Below are 18,988 nucleotides of genomic sequence, written 5' to 3' on the forward strand. Positions count from 1 at the left end.
CCAAAAAAAAAAAAAAAAAAAAAAAAAAAGAAATAACAAACCAATCATTATTATACCAACCATCTATTAAAAGCACAATCAATTTTTCCATGTATCATGATAACGGGAAACAAAGAATACCAAGATATCTGGAATAATAGCAATTAATAAAATCATTTAGATGGTAGCTCCCTTTCCTTTTTTCTTATTCCACAAGTCTGTGAGAAGCCAAATTCAAATTTTTAATTCTTTACAGATTATATCATACGAAATGATCACAGAGCCACTGTTCTGAGAACTTTGATTTTTGAAGCACTGTAGGTAAAATGCATGTTCTTTAAATTTTTAGAACAAGGAGACAAGATTTTTAAACAGCTGGACATGATGGTACACACCTGTAATCCTAGCACTTTGGGGAGGCTGGGGCTGGAAAACTGCTTGAGCCCATAAGTTTTAGACCAGTCTGGGCAACATGGAGAGAACCTGCCTCTACAAAAAATTAGCCAGGCATGGTGGTGTGTGCCTATAGCCTCAGCTACTCAGGAGGCCGAAGTAGAATAATTGCCTTGGTCCAGGTTGAGGCTGCAGTCATGACTGTGCCACTGCACTTCAACCTGGGCAACAGAGTAAGACCCTCACTTAAAAAAAAACTTTTTAAAAAGAAACATGGAACAAATTCTAAATTACATATTTTTATTTTATTTTATTTTATTGAGTTGGAGTCTCACTTTGTCGCCCAGGCTGGAGTGCAGTGGCACACTCATGGCCACCCCAGCATCAACCTGCTGAGCTCCAGCAATTGTTTCCCCTCAGGCTTCCAACTAGTTGGAACTACAGGCACATGCCATCATGCCCAGCTAATCTTTTAATTTATTGTAGAGATGAAGTCTCGCCAAGCTGCCCAGGATGGTCTTGAACCCGTGAGCTCAGGCAATCCTCTTATCTTGGTCTCCCAAAGTGCTGGGATTATAGGCATGAGCCACTGCACCCCATTTTAAAGATGAGGCATGTAACTTGCTTGGAGTTACACAAAAAATAAGTAGAAAATTCTGGACTTGAATCTAGGCAGTCTGATTCCAGAGTCCATTTTCTCTTACTCTGTGTGTTTTGTGACCAAAAATTACTCATCTCTACTAAGAGAAGAAGAGTATCATTTTCAAGTGAACCATCCAATAGCTACTGCTGAGTCTTCATGGACAGTTTAGGTATATTCAAGTCCTCTCTGAATTGCTTCTGGACCCATACCTACAGATTAATACTAACACCTCTGAGTTCCACATAATCTTTAGGAGAGGAAACAGAAACAAGTCAATCAGCAAACAAGTATGAAAATACATGTATGGTGTATAAAATATTAAGTGTTAAATATCCTGTGTTAAAGTTTAATAAGACATTTTTAGTAATATAAAGCACACGATTATCTCAATTCACTGCTGGCAAGATATCTAAATTATTTTCTTAATAAATATCTTTATTTTCCACGTTTTACCCTGTCACAATCAGCAAAGAAAAACATGTTTTTCTAAAAAAGGATTAAAATTCCAATAAACAATAAAAATTCTGTCAACACAAAACTGTAATTTCTTGAATTTTTATTCAAAGATCATTAAGATGTTCACTTTTTTTAATTTTTGAGATTTATAAGATGCATACAATATGTATGTACAGACTCCCAGGAAACTTTTAGATTCCTGGACAAAGACTTAAAGTTTTTAGTGTCCTTTCCACTAAGGTATAATTTTTTATCTTTAACCTTGGAATTGGATGAGATATCGGTAAACAAAAATGTATTCATACAATATTTACATGAAAAGGATTCTAAGAACACTGTTTTAAATCTGTAACTTTGTAGTATTTATACAATTATAAATAATCTAAAGATGATATATTTAAGGCAATATTAGAAATATTAGCTATTACATAAGATACCTTTATAATTAAGTTTTGGGCCATCTTTGGCTATTATATAAATCATCATGACACTTCCTTTTTTCCTTTTTTTTTTTCTTTTTTGGACAATAAAATCTTTCCAATCTCAGAACCACTTTCAACCACAGGAAAGAATGAGTGCTTCTAGGATAGAAATGCACTTAAAACATAAAATACTTTTGAAAAGAGAAGGGAAAACAGCAACTGGCTACTTTCTTTAAAAAAGTAAAGTAGTGTTCTGCATGCATCCAATATTGTATCTGAAAGAAATCAGACAGACAAATACCTGCTGCTCCAGATTCTTGACTGTAACTAATGGATGAAGAACGTATAGTTCTCAAACGTAAACTCTGGGCTCTTTCTTGCCGAGCGGCATCACAGGTCTGGTTGGGGTGCCAAATCTGTTTACAGTGGTAGCAAAACTCCGTTCCACAGCCCTCTCGCCCACAAGTTAACTTTGGACAGCTGGCGCATCCAAACGCTATCACAGCATATCTTGAAAGAACAAGAAAAACAATTTAAAATGTGACATGAAACAAAAAACATTCATTTTTAAAATTATCCAACTAAAATGTTTTCCTGAAAAACATTTTCTACTTACACATTAGTAAACAGTCATAAACTTTATCTCAGCAATATAAAAATGAGAAATAAGAACAGTTTACAAATGAAGACACATAAGTAGCATAAAAACATTTTTAAAGTTCAATTTTTAACTTTTACCAAACTGTATTTAGCCTAACCCCAATTTTATAAAAACTGTATTAAATTAGTATTGTTTGCATACAAAAAAGACTAGAAAGAAATACACCAAAATCTTACCAGTAGTTTTCCTGGTATTGGGGTTATAATTTTCTTATTTATATATTTACATATTACAGATTTTCTACAATTACTTGTTATTTTTAAAATCAGAAAAGTTAAAAGAAAAAGATTATTTAAAAATACAATGATTATGGATCTGCTAGACCTGTTAGTTAATAGTATACTATGCCAATTTATAAATTTTCTGATTATCTTTTATTTATGCATAAATTCTCACATTTCTGTTTCTAACATGCCTGGTAAAAAGTGGTCTTTGGTGCCAATCTCCTGCCAAAAAGTCCACAAACTATAATTTCTCAATTAAGAAGTTGCTATTGTTTTTTTACTTTAGATAAAACAAAGACTGAGAATGATAGAGTCATGACTAGCCCTAATACCTATTCTGAGTTACTATTTCTGATACTTTAAACATTTCTAACTTAAAATAAATTCTGGGCACTCTTTGGTATTTATCCCAGAGAAATGAAATATATGTTCACATAAAAACCTGTATAAAAATGTTCACAGCAGCTTTATTCATAATAGCCAAAACCAGAATGACAGTTGTCCTCCAAAAGGTAAATGGCTAAGCAAACTATGGTGCATATACATCAGTCCCAACAAAAAGAAATTATCGATACAGGTAACAACTTAGATGATTCTCTGGGGGAATTATGTTGAGTGAAAAAGGTCAATCTAAAAAGTTATATACTGCATGATTCTATTTATATAACATTTTTGAAATGACAAAACTAGAAATGAAAAACAGATTAGTGGTTGCCAGGGGTTAGGAACAATGACTGGCATGGGAAGAGACTAGGAGGGAAGCAGAACTAGTTGTAAAAGAGCAACATTAGGAATCTTTGTTGTGATGGTAACTGTTCAGTACCTTGACTGTGGTGGTGGATACATAAACTTATACAAGTAAAATGAGAAGTAAATACACATGAACAAATAAGTACAAGTAAATTAGGAAATGTGGGTAAGATTGGCAGATCACATTTATGCCAAGATCCAGGTGGTGAAACTGTTTGAAAAATGTTAACGGTGGGGCACACAGTGTGAAGGGTATACAGGAGGATCTCTGAATTATTTGTTACAACTTCAGGTGAAGCTACAATGACTTCAATAAAACTTTCAATTAAAAATTTTCTAGAGGTTTCTAGTTTTCTTTGAAAATTACCACAAATAAGCCTTATCTATGTAGACGAGTCTTTTGCAAATACCAAACATTTCCTTTTGCCTAAAAATTTAGGGGCGTTTTCAGAGCCTTTTTTTTTTTTTTTAAGTTGGAGTCTCACTCGGTTGCCCAGACTGGAGTGCAGTGGCCACTTCTGGCCACCGCAGCGTCGCCTGCTGGGCTCCAGCGATCCTTCCGCCTCAGCCTTCTGAGTAGCCAGAATTATAGGCATGCGCTACCACGCCCGGCTGATTTTTTTTTATTTATTGTAGAGATGAGGTCTCGCTGCCCAGGCGGGTCTCGAACCCACGGGCTCAGGTTCCCAAAGGCATAGGATTACAGGCTGAGCCACCGAGCCCGGCTTTCAGAGCTTTTTTATACTTATTTCTTCATGTGTATATTTTTTTTTTTTTAATTTTGAGACAGTTTCACTCTGCCACCCATGCTGGAATGCAGTGGCATGATCACAGCTCACTGAAGCTTTGACCTCCTGGACTCAAGTGATCCTTCTGCCTCAGCCTCCCAAGTACCTGGGACTACAGGCACACACCACTAAGCCCAGCTAATTTTTTTTTATTTTTCAGGAGGTCTCGCTTTGTTGGTCTCAAATTCCTGAGTTCAGCCTTTCTGCCTAGGCTTCTCAAAGTGCTGGGATTGCAGAAATGAACCACCATACCTGGCCCAGAGCTCTTATTACTGGCAATACAAAATAATAAGTGCAACTAAGTTTATTACATTTCACAATAAACTGATTATGTAAAAATTAGAATTTTATAGTAAAATTAAATTTCACTACAAAATAATGCAAGATTTTAAGAGTCAGGGAGTACCATTATTTTGGAACCTGTTGCTCCCTTAGTACTTAAACTTAAACCTTTAAAACTGAAGTTTTACATCTTAAATTCCATTTTACTTTTGATAGACCAATTCTCTAATTATCAATTTCTATCATAGACATATTCAAACAGGATTGAATTAAAGGAAATTTATATTAACATTGGGTAATTTAGCAAAGTCTCATTTCCCTGAGTTTCAAAATTTCCAAGAGTTTATTCATTGCAGTCCTAGAAAAAGAAAAAAAGGCCCTATACTTGCTTTTTTTTTTTTTTTTGAGTAGGGTTTCACTCTGTCGCCCAGGCTGGAGTGCGGTGGCATGCTCACAGCCACTGCAGCCTCAGCCTGCTGGGCTCAAGTGATTCTTTGGCCTCAGCCTTCCAAGTAGCTGGAACTACAGGCACACGCTACCATGTCTGGTTTATTTTTTTATTTATTGTAGAGACAGCGCCTCACCAAGTTTCCCAGGCTGGTCTTGAACCCCTGGATCACGCAATCCTCTTGCCTCAGCCTCCCGAAGTGCTGAGATTACAGGCTGAGCCACCGCGCCCAGCCCTACACTTTACTTTCTATCAAAGTTATGATTTAAAGTACCTATGATCTAAAGTCCTTGTTTTAAACAGTCAGTGAAAAGGAAATGACATTCTCTCACAAACCTCTTCTCTAACCTACCTTTTATTGAAGGACGACAGGAGGAAAGAAGAGGGGCAGAATGCCAAGACCAATAATTTTTTGAGTCAGTCACAATTTACAAAGGCAGACAAGAAGTTTAGGCTAGCTGATCCAAATTCTACTTCCACCACTTACTTACTAACTGTGCAATTTTATGTAAATTACATAATTTCCCTACACGCAGTTTTCCCATACATAAAATAGGGATTTACTGAAATGTGGCTTAGCTTCAGTATTCAGCCAAAATCATCTTCAGCTTTGGCCTCAGACTTTAGAAGGCCAAATAGGCAAAGACCGCTTCAATTCTAGTACCCCTGCACTTGTGCTTAACTAATGATTTAGCAATCATACAAGTTATTACCATTTCTACATCATAACTTAAATAATGTATGTCATTTGGAATAAATATTAATATCTGAATACTCATTTTAAAATAAATATTGGCAGGCATTCTAGACATCCCTTGAGTAGATTATTTAATATGGTGAAATTTTATTGGATAAGTGAAGTATAAATGTAATATTTGTAAGGATAAAATGCTGCAATCTTTAGTGATGACTGTAAAAGCCAAAATTTACAAGCTTTAATTATCTTTTTTTTTTGAGTTGGTGTCTCACACTGTCACCCAGGCTGGAGTGCAGTGGCATGCTCACGACTACTGCAGCCTCGACCTGCTGAATTCAGGTGATCCTTCCGCTTCAACCTTCCAAGTAGCTGGAAGTACAGGCACATGCCACAACACCTAGCTAATTTTTAAATTTATTGTAGAGAAGAGGTCTTGCCATGTTACCCAGGTTGTTCTCAAATCCGTGGGCTCAGGCAATCCCCTCACCTCAGCCTCCTAAAGTGAGCCACCATGCCCAGCTTAATTTTCAAATAATTAAACAGGAAAATAAAATTACAGTTAATATGAACACTGAGAATGTAAATTTAGCTAGATAAGTTTAGGAGTAGCACATCCTTTCTGAGGAAATACTTATAAAGATATGAGGCAGATTAATAAAAATTAGGTTATATTGTGGCTCTAAGCTTTGTGGAAGGTAGTTCAGTATATTAGTATTCATGTCACAAAACAAAACTTTTTTAGAATTGACTTAATTTTTAATTAATGATTTAGATAATGAGTCTTTCAAAAAATGTCCGATTGGGGAATTCTTTACATCTTGACAAGAAGAATTTAAAGCAGAACATGAATTCTGTCCTTTCAAAATTTCATGACAAGTTCTAATATCTGGTATAACGTTCATAAAAACATGAAGAGGTATGGCAAGAAAGCAGAAATAACTGAGATTCTAAAGTGTATTTTCTTCTCAACAATGTTTTTCTTGCATTTCTAACTCTGTTCAGATCTTCTTAATAATTCAACATCAAAAGAGCTTCAAAAATTGCTTTAAGGTGATAATTCCTTACAGTTTTGTCTAGAAATAAAGTACATCAAACTTGTTTTATGCTACTTCTCAGTATATTTTTAATGGAAAAACTAAGATGTCCTCCAGCAGAACTAAACATTCAAGTCTACTAGATTTATGCAAATTCCAAAGAAAAAGAGGATTATTTTTAATAACACTGACCAGATATTTTCATAAACATATACTTTTATAATAAGTTAGAGCAATTTGTCTAGTAGTTTTTTCCTTCTTTTTTTTTTTTGAGTTGGAGTCTCACTCTGTCACCCAGACTGGAGTGCAGTGGCTGCTCCCGGCCACCACAGCCTCGACCTGCTGGTCTCTGGCAATCCCTCTGCCTCAGCCTTCCAAGTAGCTGGAACTACAGGCACGCACTACCACGCCCGGCTAATTTTTGATTTCTTGTAGAGATGAGTTCTCACCAAGTTGCCCAGGCGGGTCTCGAACCCGCGGGCTCAGGCAATCCACTCACCTCAGCCTCCCAAAGGCACGGGATTACAGGCTGAGCCAGGCTAGTTTTTTCTTATGCTAACAATTACCAAGTGCTTACTATGTGTCTCATATTCAAACATATTCAATTCTATTAATAACAATAATGGTATTAGGCACGTTCTGTAATATATCAAGGAATTAAATGTACCTAGCTAGCATTCACACATTTTGGAAACAGAATGTTAGGTTGCTTGAATATGATTTTCACTGTATGGGAACCAAATTTATTTTCCACTGGAAAACAGCTCTCAAATTACAATGGAAGCAAATGGTAAAACTAAATTAAATACAAAACACTTGCTTTATAGAAAGTTCCAGGAGTTTCTCTGCTGTGGTGCAATAAGTATTATTTGGAAAAAGAACAGGCTCAGTAGAAGGTCACAGAAATAATTGAATAATAGTGGTTAACTAAACATCTCTGGCTTAAATAGCACCCAAACCTTGGCTTAGTGGTTAGCTCCATTTTCTTCTATGGTTCATTATTTAATTTGAGCCTTACTTTCCTTCTCCATTCTTCAGCTTAACATCTCTAGCTTCTGCAGAAATGTGTAAACCAGGAGTGGAACGACAGGAAGAAAGCAGGGACGATAGGAACTGAAAGTCTTTCCAGAAGTACCTTCTGGTCACTGGATTGTTAACTAGTGATCCATACCAAGTAAGAACTTGGTAGTCAAGTTAGAAAAATGTTAAGCAAAAGTTAAAATATTTTATTTTTTACTACAGGATTTGCTAAAAGAATTTTTAACATACCAATCCTCAATATACAGTGTTTTCTAAGTTTATTAAATTGACCATGACATATATTTCCTGGGAAAGTTTCATAGTACTAGTGTTTTGCAAATGATATTACTGATAACATCCAGGACATAGGGATACCACCTAGGGTGATATATTCTGCCTGTTCAAATTCCTTATGAAGGAACCAGAAGGAAAAAAAAAAAAAATCTAACATGAAAGTAATCCTAAGAAAGATACGACAGTTCCAATAAAGATTTTGATTTTAAAAAATGGAAAAAATAAAGAAAGATTATCTGGAAGTCCAAAATAACTTTTTTCCCCAAAAGCAAATATATTCAGAAATACCACAATTATTTGATCCAGTTAAGGGAAAAAACTCAAGTTTTATAAAAGGATTAACAGGCTGTTTCTACTTTGAAAAAGTCATGATTATTCCAGTGGAAAAGGAATGACTTACTTGATAAATATATTTGAGAGAAGGTAGACAAAATGAGGTTCATCTCCTGGTTCCCCCTCCACCCCTTTTATTCTAGTTCCCTTTTTAGATCCACATTCTACAGAGAGGATGCATTCTGTTCTGTTTTCCACTATGGAGTGTTAGCAAGCCATTTTGGATGTATATCTAAAGCCACATTCTTTAGTCCACTAATTAGCAAGAAGAAGCTGACATGCCTCCTATGTCTTCAACATACTGATTCTGTATTGCGGGGGGGGGGGGTAGATTTTATTTTTATTGACTCACTATAACTCCACCAAAAATCTCAGTTATCAATTAACAATGTTTGGTATAGAAGTGGAATACAGGTTGAGTTTTTTTTTTTTCTTTCTGAGTTGGAGTCTCACTCTGTCGCCCAGACTGTATTGCAGTGGCTGCTCCCGGCCACCGTAGCCTCGACCTGCTGGGCTCTAGCGATCCTTCCGCCTCAGCCTTCCGAGTAGCTGGAATTACAGACATGTGCTATCACGACCGGCTGAGTTTTTGATTTATTGTAGAGATGAGGTCTCGCTGCCCAGGCGGGTCTCGAATCCGCGGGCTCAGGCAATCCACTCACCTCAGCCTCCCAAAGGCGTGGGATTACAGGCTGAGCCACCAAGCCCGGCTTGGGTTTTATTGCATTGTCAGAAGACACAGCATGATCTTTAAACTTCAAAGAACTAATCATATAGTATACTAAATTGCTTGGTGTTAAAATATGCCTGGGTTAATTTGATGGTTAGGAAAAAGAATAAATTAAGAAGAGCAAACTCTCAGTTCAAGCTATTAACTCTTTTATGAATACTTTTCTATTAATACTTTTATGAATGTGTATGTCCTAACATATATAATTTATCACAAGTTATCAATTACAACTTTCTCTTAAACATAGTTTATTCATTATGGCTCTCTAGACACAAAACCTATTTTCTGTCACATATACTTGTTTCCTCTGGATAAAATCAGTTAGACCTGTGATCTTTGTGAAAGTTGTAAAAGGTCAACCTACGAAAGCATTTCCAGCATGTCAAAAGATAGTCAAGTATGTCTAAAACTCTTCTTTGTAAGATGAGAATAAGATCATACATTAATTAGAATTCTAAAAATACAAGCTTGCCAGGCTCGGTGGCTCAGCCTGTAATTCCGCGCTTTGGGAGGCTGAGGTGAGTGGATTGCCTGAGCCCGCGGGTTCGAGACCCGCCTGGGCAACTTGGCGAGACCTCATATCTACAATAAATCAAAAATTTGCCGGGCGTGGGAGCGCGTGCCTGTAGTTCCAGTTACTTGGAAGGCTGAGGCAGAAGGATCGCCAGAGCCCAGCAGGTCGAGGCTGCGGTGGCCACTGCACTCCAGTCTGGGCGACAGAGTGAGACTCCAAATCAAAAAAAGAATACAAGCTCTTTAGTCCCTAAGCCTATGGTCCTATTTTTAAAAAAATCCATTAAAAACAATATACTCCACCAGAGTAAGTGATCATTGAGAGTCATTTAAATGTCATAGCAAACCAGCCTGAAGCTCCACAAATCTGACTGTAGTTGATCATATTACCTTCAGGTATATGACTTATGTTCGTGGCAAATAGTTAGACTGCTTCATTCAACAATTTTTAATTAAGCATGGTGTTAACCTGTATTTACAAAAAACAAACACTTCTTTTTTATCTTTGAGGAGTTCCCAGGCACTAAATCATTAATTACATTCTTTTACAATAAAAGTGCTTATATATTCAGATTTCCTCAACAATGTCAGAAGCATTCACATGAGAGGACAGGGATAATGTGTGCTGGTAGGAGGGCAGCCTTAGCCAATTGAAACAGGTAATGAAGAAACAAAAATGCCAACTTTTTGCTATCTGCTCAGACAATATACAAACTAGAACTCCAAGGCAGAGGGTAATCAGACATTTCATCCAAGACAGCTTCTATACTTCGTCTCTTACACTGAGTTTCCCTCATCCCAGTTTATCTTCCTAGCCATGGCCAGATTTTTCTATGAACCTGTGAGCACTGTCATGTTCTAGAAGCATGGTAGCTAACCTCACTCTGGTCAAATCACAGTACCCAGATTTGGCCCCCCAGATCCCTTCTCAAGAGAGATTTTTAGAAAAGTTGTCCTTTGAATAAACTTAATCTGTCCTAGCCCTCAAGAGTGGAAAGACAGTTAGGCATGGTGGCTCATGGCTGCAATCCTAGCACTTTGGAAGGCAGAGGCAAGAGGACTGCTTGAGCCCAAGAGTTTGAGCCAAGGCAACATAGCAAGACCTCATCTCTACAAAAAATACGAAGATTAGCTGGGCGTGGCAGTGCGCACCTATAGTCCCAACTATTGAGAGGCTGAGGAGGGAGGATTACCTGAGGCTAGGAGGTCGAGGGTGTGGTGAGCCTTGATTGCACCACTGCACTCCAGCCTGGATGACAGAGTGAGACACGAGATACGACACACACACACACACACACACACACACACACACACACACACACACACACACACACACACACGAGTGAAGAATAAATACTAGGTCAGAAACCCCAAGAGATCTAAAATAGAAACCAGGGCAGGTATTATTTTTTTCTACTCTGGGCAAGGGCAGTATTTCTCAAGGTATGTTAAACCATGTTTAAGTAAAATTAATGTCAGATACAGAAAATGGCCATACTGATAACTATCAAATGAGAAAAATTCATAATTTCAATTCTAGCATTTCTGGAAAAAATCTTTCAAGTGTGCTGTACAATGAAAGGGGTTAAGTATTACATATACTCTTATGGTCCTGGTACTGTGGCAAAGTATATCTATGAATGATTGCCAAATATTCAGATATTTACTAAAATTTCTTTTGCTAGATTTAACTAATAAATGGAGTTTTTTTTTTTAAGTCGGAGTCTCACTCTGCCACCCAGGCTGGAGTGCAGTGGCATGTTGCTCACCGCCACTGCAGCCTCACCTGCTGGGCTCAGGCAATCCTTCGACCTCAGCCTTTCAGGTAGCTGGAACCACAGGCATGCGCCACCACACCCGGCTAATTTTCTGTAGAGATAAGGTCTCACTAAATGGAATTTTAATTACAAAAAAAATGTTCCTCTGTGGGTTCCAAAGGTTTTAATAAGTGTAGGGATTTTTGTCTTTTGTTCATTAATAAATCTCTAGAAACTGGCCTATAGGTACATTAATAATTAGATGACAGTCTGATTAAAAAAATAAAAGCAACACTTTGAAAATAGAGATAAGGAGTAATAAGAGCTGTGAGAAGCTTACTGTGTGCTAGGAATTTTGCTGGTAATAATATTAAAGATCTATCTCACTTAATCCTTATAACAACATGATAGGATGGAATTCAAAATCAGGTCTGTACATGCTTACAATAAGTAAAACTGAAACTTTTAATGAGGTTCATGTAGTATCCTATGTTTTCCAAAGTATACATACAAATTTTATGTTATTGAGTGATGTTTTCTACAAAACACAACCATAAAACTAATAATGTTATGGAGTATACAAAATATGTTCTTAACAACCTAGAGGGTCAGCATAAATCAACTATAAGTGAAAAATATTTAAGTAAGAGTAATTATTTTCTGTAAAATGTCTTATTTGTTCTTTGTGGGTAAGATTACTGACAACCAAAACCAAAAATTAATGTACAGACTAATAAAATGAATACTTCTGTATCCACCAAAGAAGTTAAGATCAGTATTAGTAGGATGATCATATAATTCACAACCTAAACTGGAACATTTGAGAAAGAAAGGTAGTGTTACTAAAAATTATACCAATACAATAAGCATGAACTGAAAATCAGAACCTATGGTTACCTTATTTATCAGTGGCTTCTGAAGTTCCTTGGTTGTCTCTTGAGGTTCACATCCCCTCCTCCTGCTCTCAAGAGGTGGCCGATAAACTAAATGTATTTATATATTCTGCTGTTAACAAACATTTGCTATATTTCTTGTTTGTTTTTGTGAACGTCTCTAAACATAACTCCTGGTACATAAGAGTTTCTCTACAGTATTTAACTAGTAAATTTAAATACTGTTAAAAATACATGTTCAATTTTAATAGATAATATGGCAGTAGATGAACAAATCATTCACCTATATCTTCTTTTAATTTTTTTCTTTTATTTATATAACTTACCTCTGTAATCTGTTTTGATTTTGTTTAACATATTATGTGTGATGACAATCTAAATTTTCCCCTGTAAATAGCTAATTTTCACAATTCTATGTGTTAAATGATCAATCCTTTTCCAGTTGGCTTGGTATGCTTCCCCTAAAATCAAGTTCTTATACAAACTATAATCTGTTTCAGCCTTACCTACTGTGTTCTATTAGTACTATCCATTATGATGGCATGATCAATCAACCCACCATAAGAGGATATACAGCTATTTAGTGATCAGAAGGTTTGTGCCCCTGGATTTATTGTCTCAATATCTCCTAGCCACAGGTTCTAACACATAAGCCTCCATTTTCTTTGTTCCATTATTTTCAGATTTTTTTAAAGCTTTAGATGAATTTTAAGCTTAAAGGAATTTATGAAGCACCATTTATATCTAGGGTTTTATGAAAGATGAATGAGTTAGAAAAAACACACTCTTTCTCCATATATAATACAACACAGGCATATTCCTCAGTATTAAAACTCTTGCTACAGGAGTGCTTGCTATAATGACTAATAAAACCTAAAATTTGCTACCCAACTTGAAATCTACCCTAATTTCAACAGTATGACTTGTACACGCGCACTAGTGAAAATGTTATGCAGGGATCCATGGGATCAAGAGTGATATAATCATATCTAAGCTGTTTTTCTGACAGAATAGTCTCTTGCTCAGGTTACTTAGAAGTATTGTTCATTATCCCTATTTTCTTGCCATCTTTTTCTTGAAGTTTACCTCTTCATGGGTCCCCGATTCTGCTTCTGTCATTACACCTAGAAGAACAGCTAATCCTGACCCAGATTAGATAGTATCTTTAACATATTATTTTGTTTCTTATCTATATTATAGTACAAGTTCCCTACAGTATAGGAAAACAATTCAAATCTGATACCGAACAGTATGTGAGTTAAATTCATACAAGATTAATTAGGTAATTACACAGAAATCCTTGGTGAATGGTTAAATGCTAGTAATGAAAAGCTGGGATTTGCATAGGCTGGGAACACTTACTACTTTTCTCATTTAACATTTCTGAAAGTAGGTTAGATGCAATCTGAAAATCCACCCAACACACTTTTCTGGTAGTGAATTTGATTCAAGCAGAGAGTCTTGAAACTGTAATTTGATAAATGAAACTCACATCTAAGCCTTGCCCCTAAGATGATACACAGATAATTTTGGAAGTTCTGAGTTTCCCCAAACTTTTACTTAAAATAGAATCTCTGGTTTACTAATAGTATGCTACACCACATTATTTGTTTGTGGCTTTTACTATTATTTATTTATTTATTCTTTATTTAGAGACAGGGTCTTGCTATGTTGCCTAGGTTGGTCTCAAACTCTTGGGCTCAAGCAATCTTCCTGCCTCAGCCTCCCAAAGAGCTAGGATTACAGGCTTGAGCCACCATGCCCAGCCTGCTTTTATTATTCTTGAAGTGCATATGACTGTTTTTCCCTAGTTCTGACAATTGTACAAATGCTCTACAAACAGGGACCATTATTAACATATAATCAAATATAACAAATGCTCTATAAACAGGGACCATTATTAACATATAATCAAATATATAAGCAATATTATTTTATTTTTATTTTTGAGTAGTAGTCTCACTCTGTCACCCAGGATAAAGGGCAGTGGCATGCTCATGGCCACAGCAGCCTTGACCCGCTTGGATCAGGCAATCATTCCACCTTAGCCTTTCAAGTAGCTAGAACTACAGGCATGTGCCACCACAGCAGGCTAATTTTTTTTAATTTATTGTACAGACGAGGTCTTGTCAAGTTGCCCAGGCTGGTCTCGAACCCTTGAACACAGGTGATCCTCTCACCTCTGCCTCCTAAAGTGCTGTGATTACAGGATTGTGTCACCGTACCTGACTATTTTATTTTAAATGTTGGGAAAATGGTATTTGTAGTTCAAAACTTAAAGCAAATGAAATATTACTTCTATATTTTGAAACTAGCAAATGCTTATGTATATTAACATGAACACATCATACTATGGCACATACTAAGGTACCTTTCAAAAGGGTCATTTATCTCATCTGAGAAACATGTCAACAAAAAAAATGAAAGAAAGAAAAAAGGTGTATGACCATAGATAACCTCTTCACCACAAGCAATCATGATCATTTCATCTGTTATTCTAAGATAAAAATTCTCCAAATGGACAGGAAAAGCAATTTTGTATACCACTAGATCCTGCACTCTACCATCTTATTCTTTTCTTCCAAAAATGCTCTTAAGTGAATATGTAATACAAAGACACTATAGTAATGAGGAAGATAGGATTACTGTCTTTAACAACTAACATTGTGCCTGACACATGGTATGTATTCAACATATTTGTTGAATGAATTCTCTGGCATGTAAAAATTTTAGTAATAGTCATCAAATTCTTATTTTGTCCAAAAAAAAATTAACAAGAAAAATCAAATGGTATTTCCTTACCCACAATCTGGAGCTGGACACCATCTACAATCAGGATCTGCAACAAGCCATCGTCTAAGCATAAATTCTTCGTATTTTTCCATCAAGACATCATCACTTAATATCAAGCGAATATCATGGGGATTAAACTGTTCAGTACATTCTGGGCAACTGATATTGACTCTACTTTCAGAAATTTCTATCCTTAGATATTGTCGTAAGCAATCCACACAAGATCTATGATGACAAGTCATTATATCAGGAAATCTGTCTTTAGAATGCCGCAAAAGGCACAAAGGGCACTCAATAAAGTCTCCAATTTGTTTGCTGATAGAAGTTAATCCATTGTCAGAAGAGGTATTTGTAGAGAAAATGGAGTTCTTATCAGTACACATTTCAGAATGTATACTTTCAATACTTGCAATTCCATCCACCCCGCCATTTAGCTCTCTTGATTTACGTTTGTTATCCTTTTTCCTCCGAAACAGAGAGCCTATTGAAATTCTTCTTTTCTTGGGTGCTTTTTTGACTGAAGGCAAGCTTACAGATGAAGCAGAAGACTGAAGATCTCGATCTGAACCCATTTGCCGATGCAAACTCATGTCTAAAATGCTCATTAGAATTGAGTCAGGGTCAGTGTTTACACACAACCCTTCATTATATTTAGAGATAAAACCTATTTCTTGTTCTTGCATTCAGATTAAGTCATGATGTAAGTAAATCCTACTTGGTTCCTTCAGAGAATTCTTGAAAAGTTCAATTTATAGAAGACTGTTGTCATAGATGTTCTAAAAAAAAAAACACACACACACAAAAACACCAATATCATTTAACTATATTCTCAGTTTCTGTATTTTTATAAATTTTCAAATCACTATGAAATTTCACATATGTATGTTCTTTAATTATTAGTGTTTTTTAAAACTAAGGTGAATTTATTTAACAGTCTATGAGAGAATATAAAACTAATGCTGAAATAGCAGCAATGACATTCTTTAATTTTAATAAAAAACTCGAGATTTGAGATGATCTAATTATTACTAAATCTTAGATAAATTTCTAGTCACTATCACTCTGCCTTAAATTATTTCTCACTGCCTTTAACAGGGTTTTTGTTTTTAACTGTCAGTAAAATATATATGCAAAAGCAAAGGGCTAAGAATAGCTTATACAATCTTGCAGAACAAAGTAGGGGAAGGGATTCTTACTCTGCCATTAATAACATATTATAAAGTTACAGTAATTAAGACAGTGTGCTATGTTATAAGGATGAATACAAAAACCAATGAAACAGAACACAGCCCAGAAAAAAGTCCCACATACGCATATGTAACACTTGATTTATAACAAAGGTGACACTGCTGAGTGCCAAGAATAAATTACTTGTTCAAAAAAAAAAAAAGTACTATGTCCACTGGTTATCCATCTGAGAAGATAAAAGGAACTTAACCTATGGCACACTGATACATAAAAATCAATTCCAAATGGTTTATAGATCTAAATGAGAAAAGTAAAACCATAAAGCTAGAAGACAGGGTCTTATATATTTAGATTTTACCTAAACAGAATTATAGCACATACTCCTTTGTATGATATCCTTCGTTTTGTGTTTAGCAGCATTTTGTTCATTTTTATTACTTTATAGTATATTAGAGTGTGAATTTACCACAGCTTATTCATCTGTAACACTGTTGATGAAAATATGAGTTGTTTCCAGTATTGTGTCTACTGTAACTAATGCTACTGTGAGCAGTTATGTCTTTTGATGCTTATATGCTTTTTATTCAATAGTCAAGGTCCTGGAAAAAAAAAAAAAGCATTTTCAAAGAGGGAGCCAAAGGGTACACTGACAAAGGTGACAGCAGGGGTTAAAGGAACCAAAAGGGATGTACTCAGGAAGCTACTGTCACCCCTGGGAATGAGGGGGGCAGGGAGGGAGTGATTACTGGAGAGGGGGTGCCCAATAGCACCCAGAGGAGTAAATACCCAACTTCCTTCTCTTCTGGCTCTACAATATCCTGCCAGTGCCTCATATTGGTTCAATCCAACCAGAAGTCAACTTCCTTCCCCCAAGGTATCCCTTTGGAGGTCAACCTCCAAAGAACAGGGCAGAGAAGGGTGAATTAAGAGTTGGTCTAGAAGGGCAATAAAGATGACAAACAAAAAAGATATTTTAAATGTTGTGTCCTATAATACAAAAGTATAACAGTCTATTAAACTTCTTCAGCACATTCTTATGTTGACAGGATGAAAGAAGAAGAATAAAGAAAAAATAATTTTAATGGTTACTTATTTGTATGTGTCACTAGGAAACCAAGAGGAACCTTTGCTTTGATGGGAAAGATATTTTTAGTATTTTCACACTACTAGTCATTTACATTTCACTTTCTGTGAACTAACCACTTGTTCATATCCTGCTATAAGACTTTTTCTTATTGATGTATAAGACCTAATACTATATAAAGAATCCTGCCATCATGTGTCAAATATGTTTTATTTTATTATTTTTAGATTAGAAAATGTTGATTTAAAAAGTACATTAGAGAGAGAGAGAGAAAGAGGAGATTTACCTTCCCAAGGTAGGGGAGGAGGCCAAAGCCAGGAAACATGGAGGTGGCCATAGCTCCAAGACGCATGGCCACACCAGAGGCTAATAAAGCAATGGTCCATATATGTTTTTAAATTGTATTTGATTATATGGCAATTTTCCAATGTAGAAACTTCAAAACTTTTTTATGTACTCAAGTTCACAAATCTTTCTCTTTATGACTACTGGTTTCTACCTCTACCTTAGAAAAGCCTTGCCCACTACAAGATTACATTTTTAAAAATTCTCTCACATATTCTTCTGGTAATTCTATAGCTTATATATTTTTCTTAAATATTTGGTTCATTCAATTTATTTTAATGTTAGAAATAGAGGTCAAATTTTGTTTTCTAAATGGCTAGTCAGTTATCTTAACATGTTCTTGAATAATGATCTTTTCCCCCATGATCCCCATCACTGATTTGATAAGCCATGCCTTGGTGTAAGAATCTGCTACTATCTAGTTGGCTATGGACTTCTAAAATCTCTTAAGATGGACTATCAAACTGCTTTGTTCCAATTTGTACTCCCACTAGTCAGAAAGGTATTTATTCCCTTGGATTCTCAAGAACTTCCTTTAGTATTCTTGCTATGTAGGTCTCCTAACAATGAATTCCCTAAACTTTTATATGAAAAATTTGCTTATTTCATCTTTGCCTTCATTTTTTAATGGATATTTTTTGCTGACTATAGAATTGATAGCTTTATCTGTTCAGGACTCTGAACAGCTTGTCTTCTGGCCTCCATCATTTCTGAGAAGTCATCTTTCATTTATAATTTCATCCCCCTGTATGCAACGTGTCTTCTTCCCCTGGCTGCATTCAACATTGTTTTCTATCATTGATGTTCAGCAATTTGATTAAGATGTGCCAAGATGAGGTTCTTCTTGTATTTCTCCTGATTTGGGTTCACTAAACTTCTTGGATTGGAAGTTGATTTATTGAATAAAGGAATTTTGAGGGAATTGCTTCCTTCCTTAAATATTTTTTATCCTACTGTTTCACTCTCTTTTCTCTCCAGGAATCCTAATTATTTGTATAATAGTTTAATTTTGTCCCAGTGGCCAGCAAGCCTCTGCTCAATTTTGGGTAATTTTTTTCCTCTATTTTTTACATTAGCATATTTCTATTGATCTATCTTCAGGTTCACCAACTTTACCCTCTGCCACCTTCAATGTGTTGTTAAAATCCATCTAGTGAAATTTTCATTTTAAATATTGTACTTCTCAGTTCTAGAATATCTATTTGTTCTTTTTTTTTTTTTTGAGTTGGAGTCTCACTCTGTTGCCCAGACTGGAGTGCAG

General features: G+C 35.7%; 1 protein-coding gene across 1 annotated transcript in view; it reads right to left on the reverse strand.

The window, feature by feature from the left end:
• LOC103261340 (E3 ubiquitin-protein ligase RNF19A) overlaps positions 1 to 18,988 on the reverse strand; it is a 48,235-nt gene that overhangs the window by 15,927 nt on the left and 13,320 nt on the right. Inside the window, exons 2-3 of the mRNA XM_008058976.2 lie at positions 15,120 to 15,886; positions 2,195 to 2,403 (exon numbers count right to left, since the gene is read on the reverse strand). Coding sequence (XP_008057167.1) covers positions 2,195 to 2,403; positions 15,120 to 15,793 — 883 coding nt within the window. The 5' untranslated portion in view covers positions 15,794 to 15,886. The remainder of the gene's footprint in view (positions 1 to 2,194; positions 2,404 to 15,119; positions 15,887 to 18,988) is intronic.

This window comes from Carlito syrichta, unplaced genomic scaffold (genome assembly GCF_000164805.1).
Source record: "Carlito syrichta isolate Samal-C Ts95f unplaced genomic scaffold, Tarsius_syrichta-2.0.1 Scaffold303668, whole genome shotgun sequence".
Classification (NCBI taxonomy): domain Eukaryota; kingdom Metazoa; phylum Chordata; class Mammalia; order Primates; family Tarsiidae; genus Carlito; species Carlito syrichta.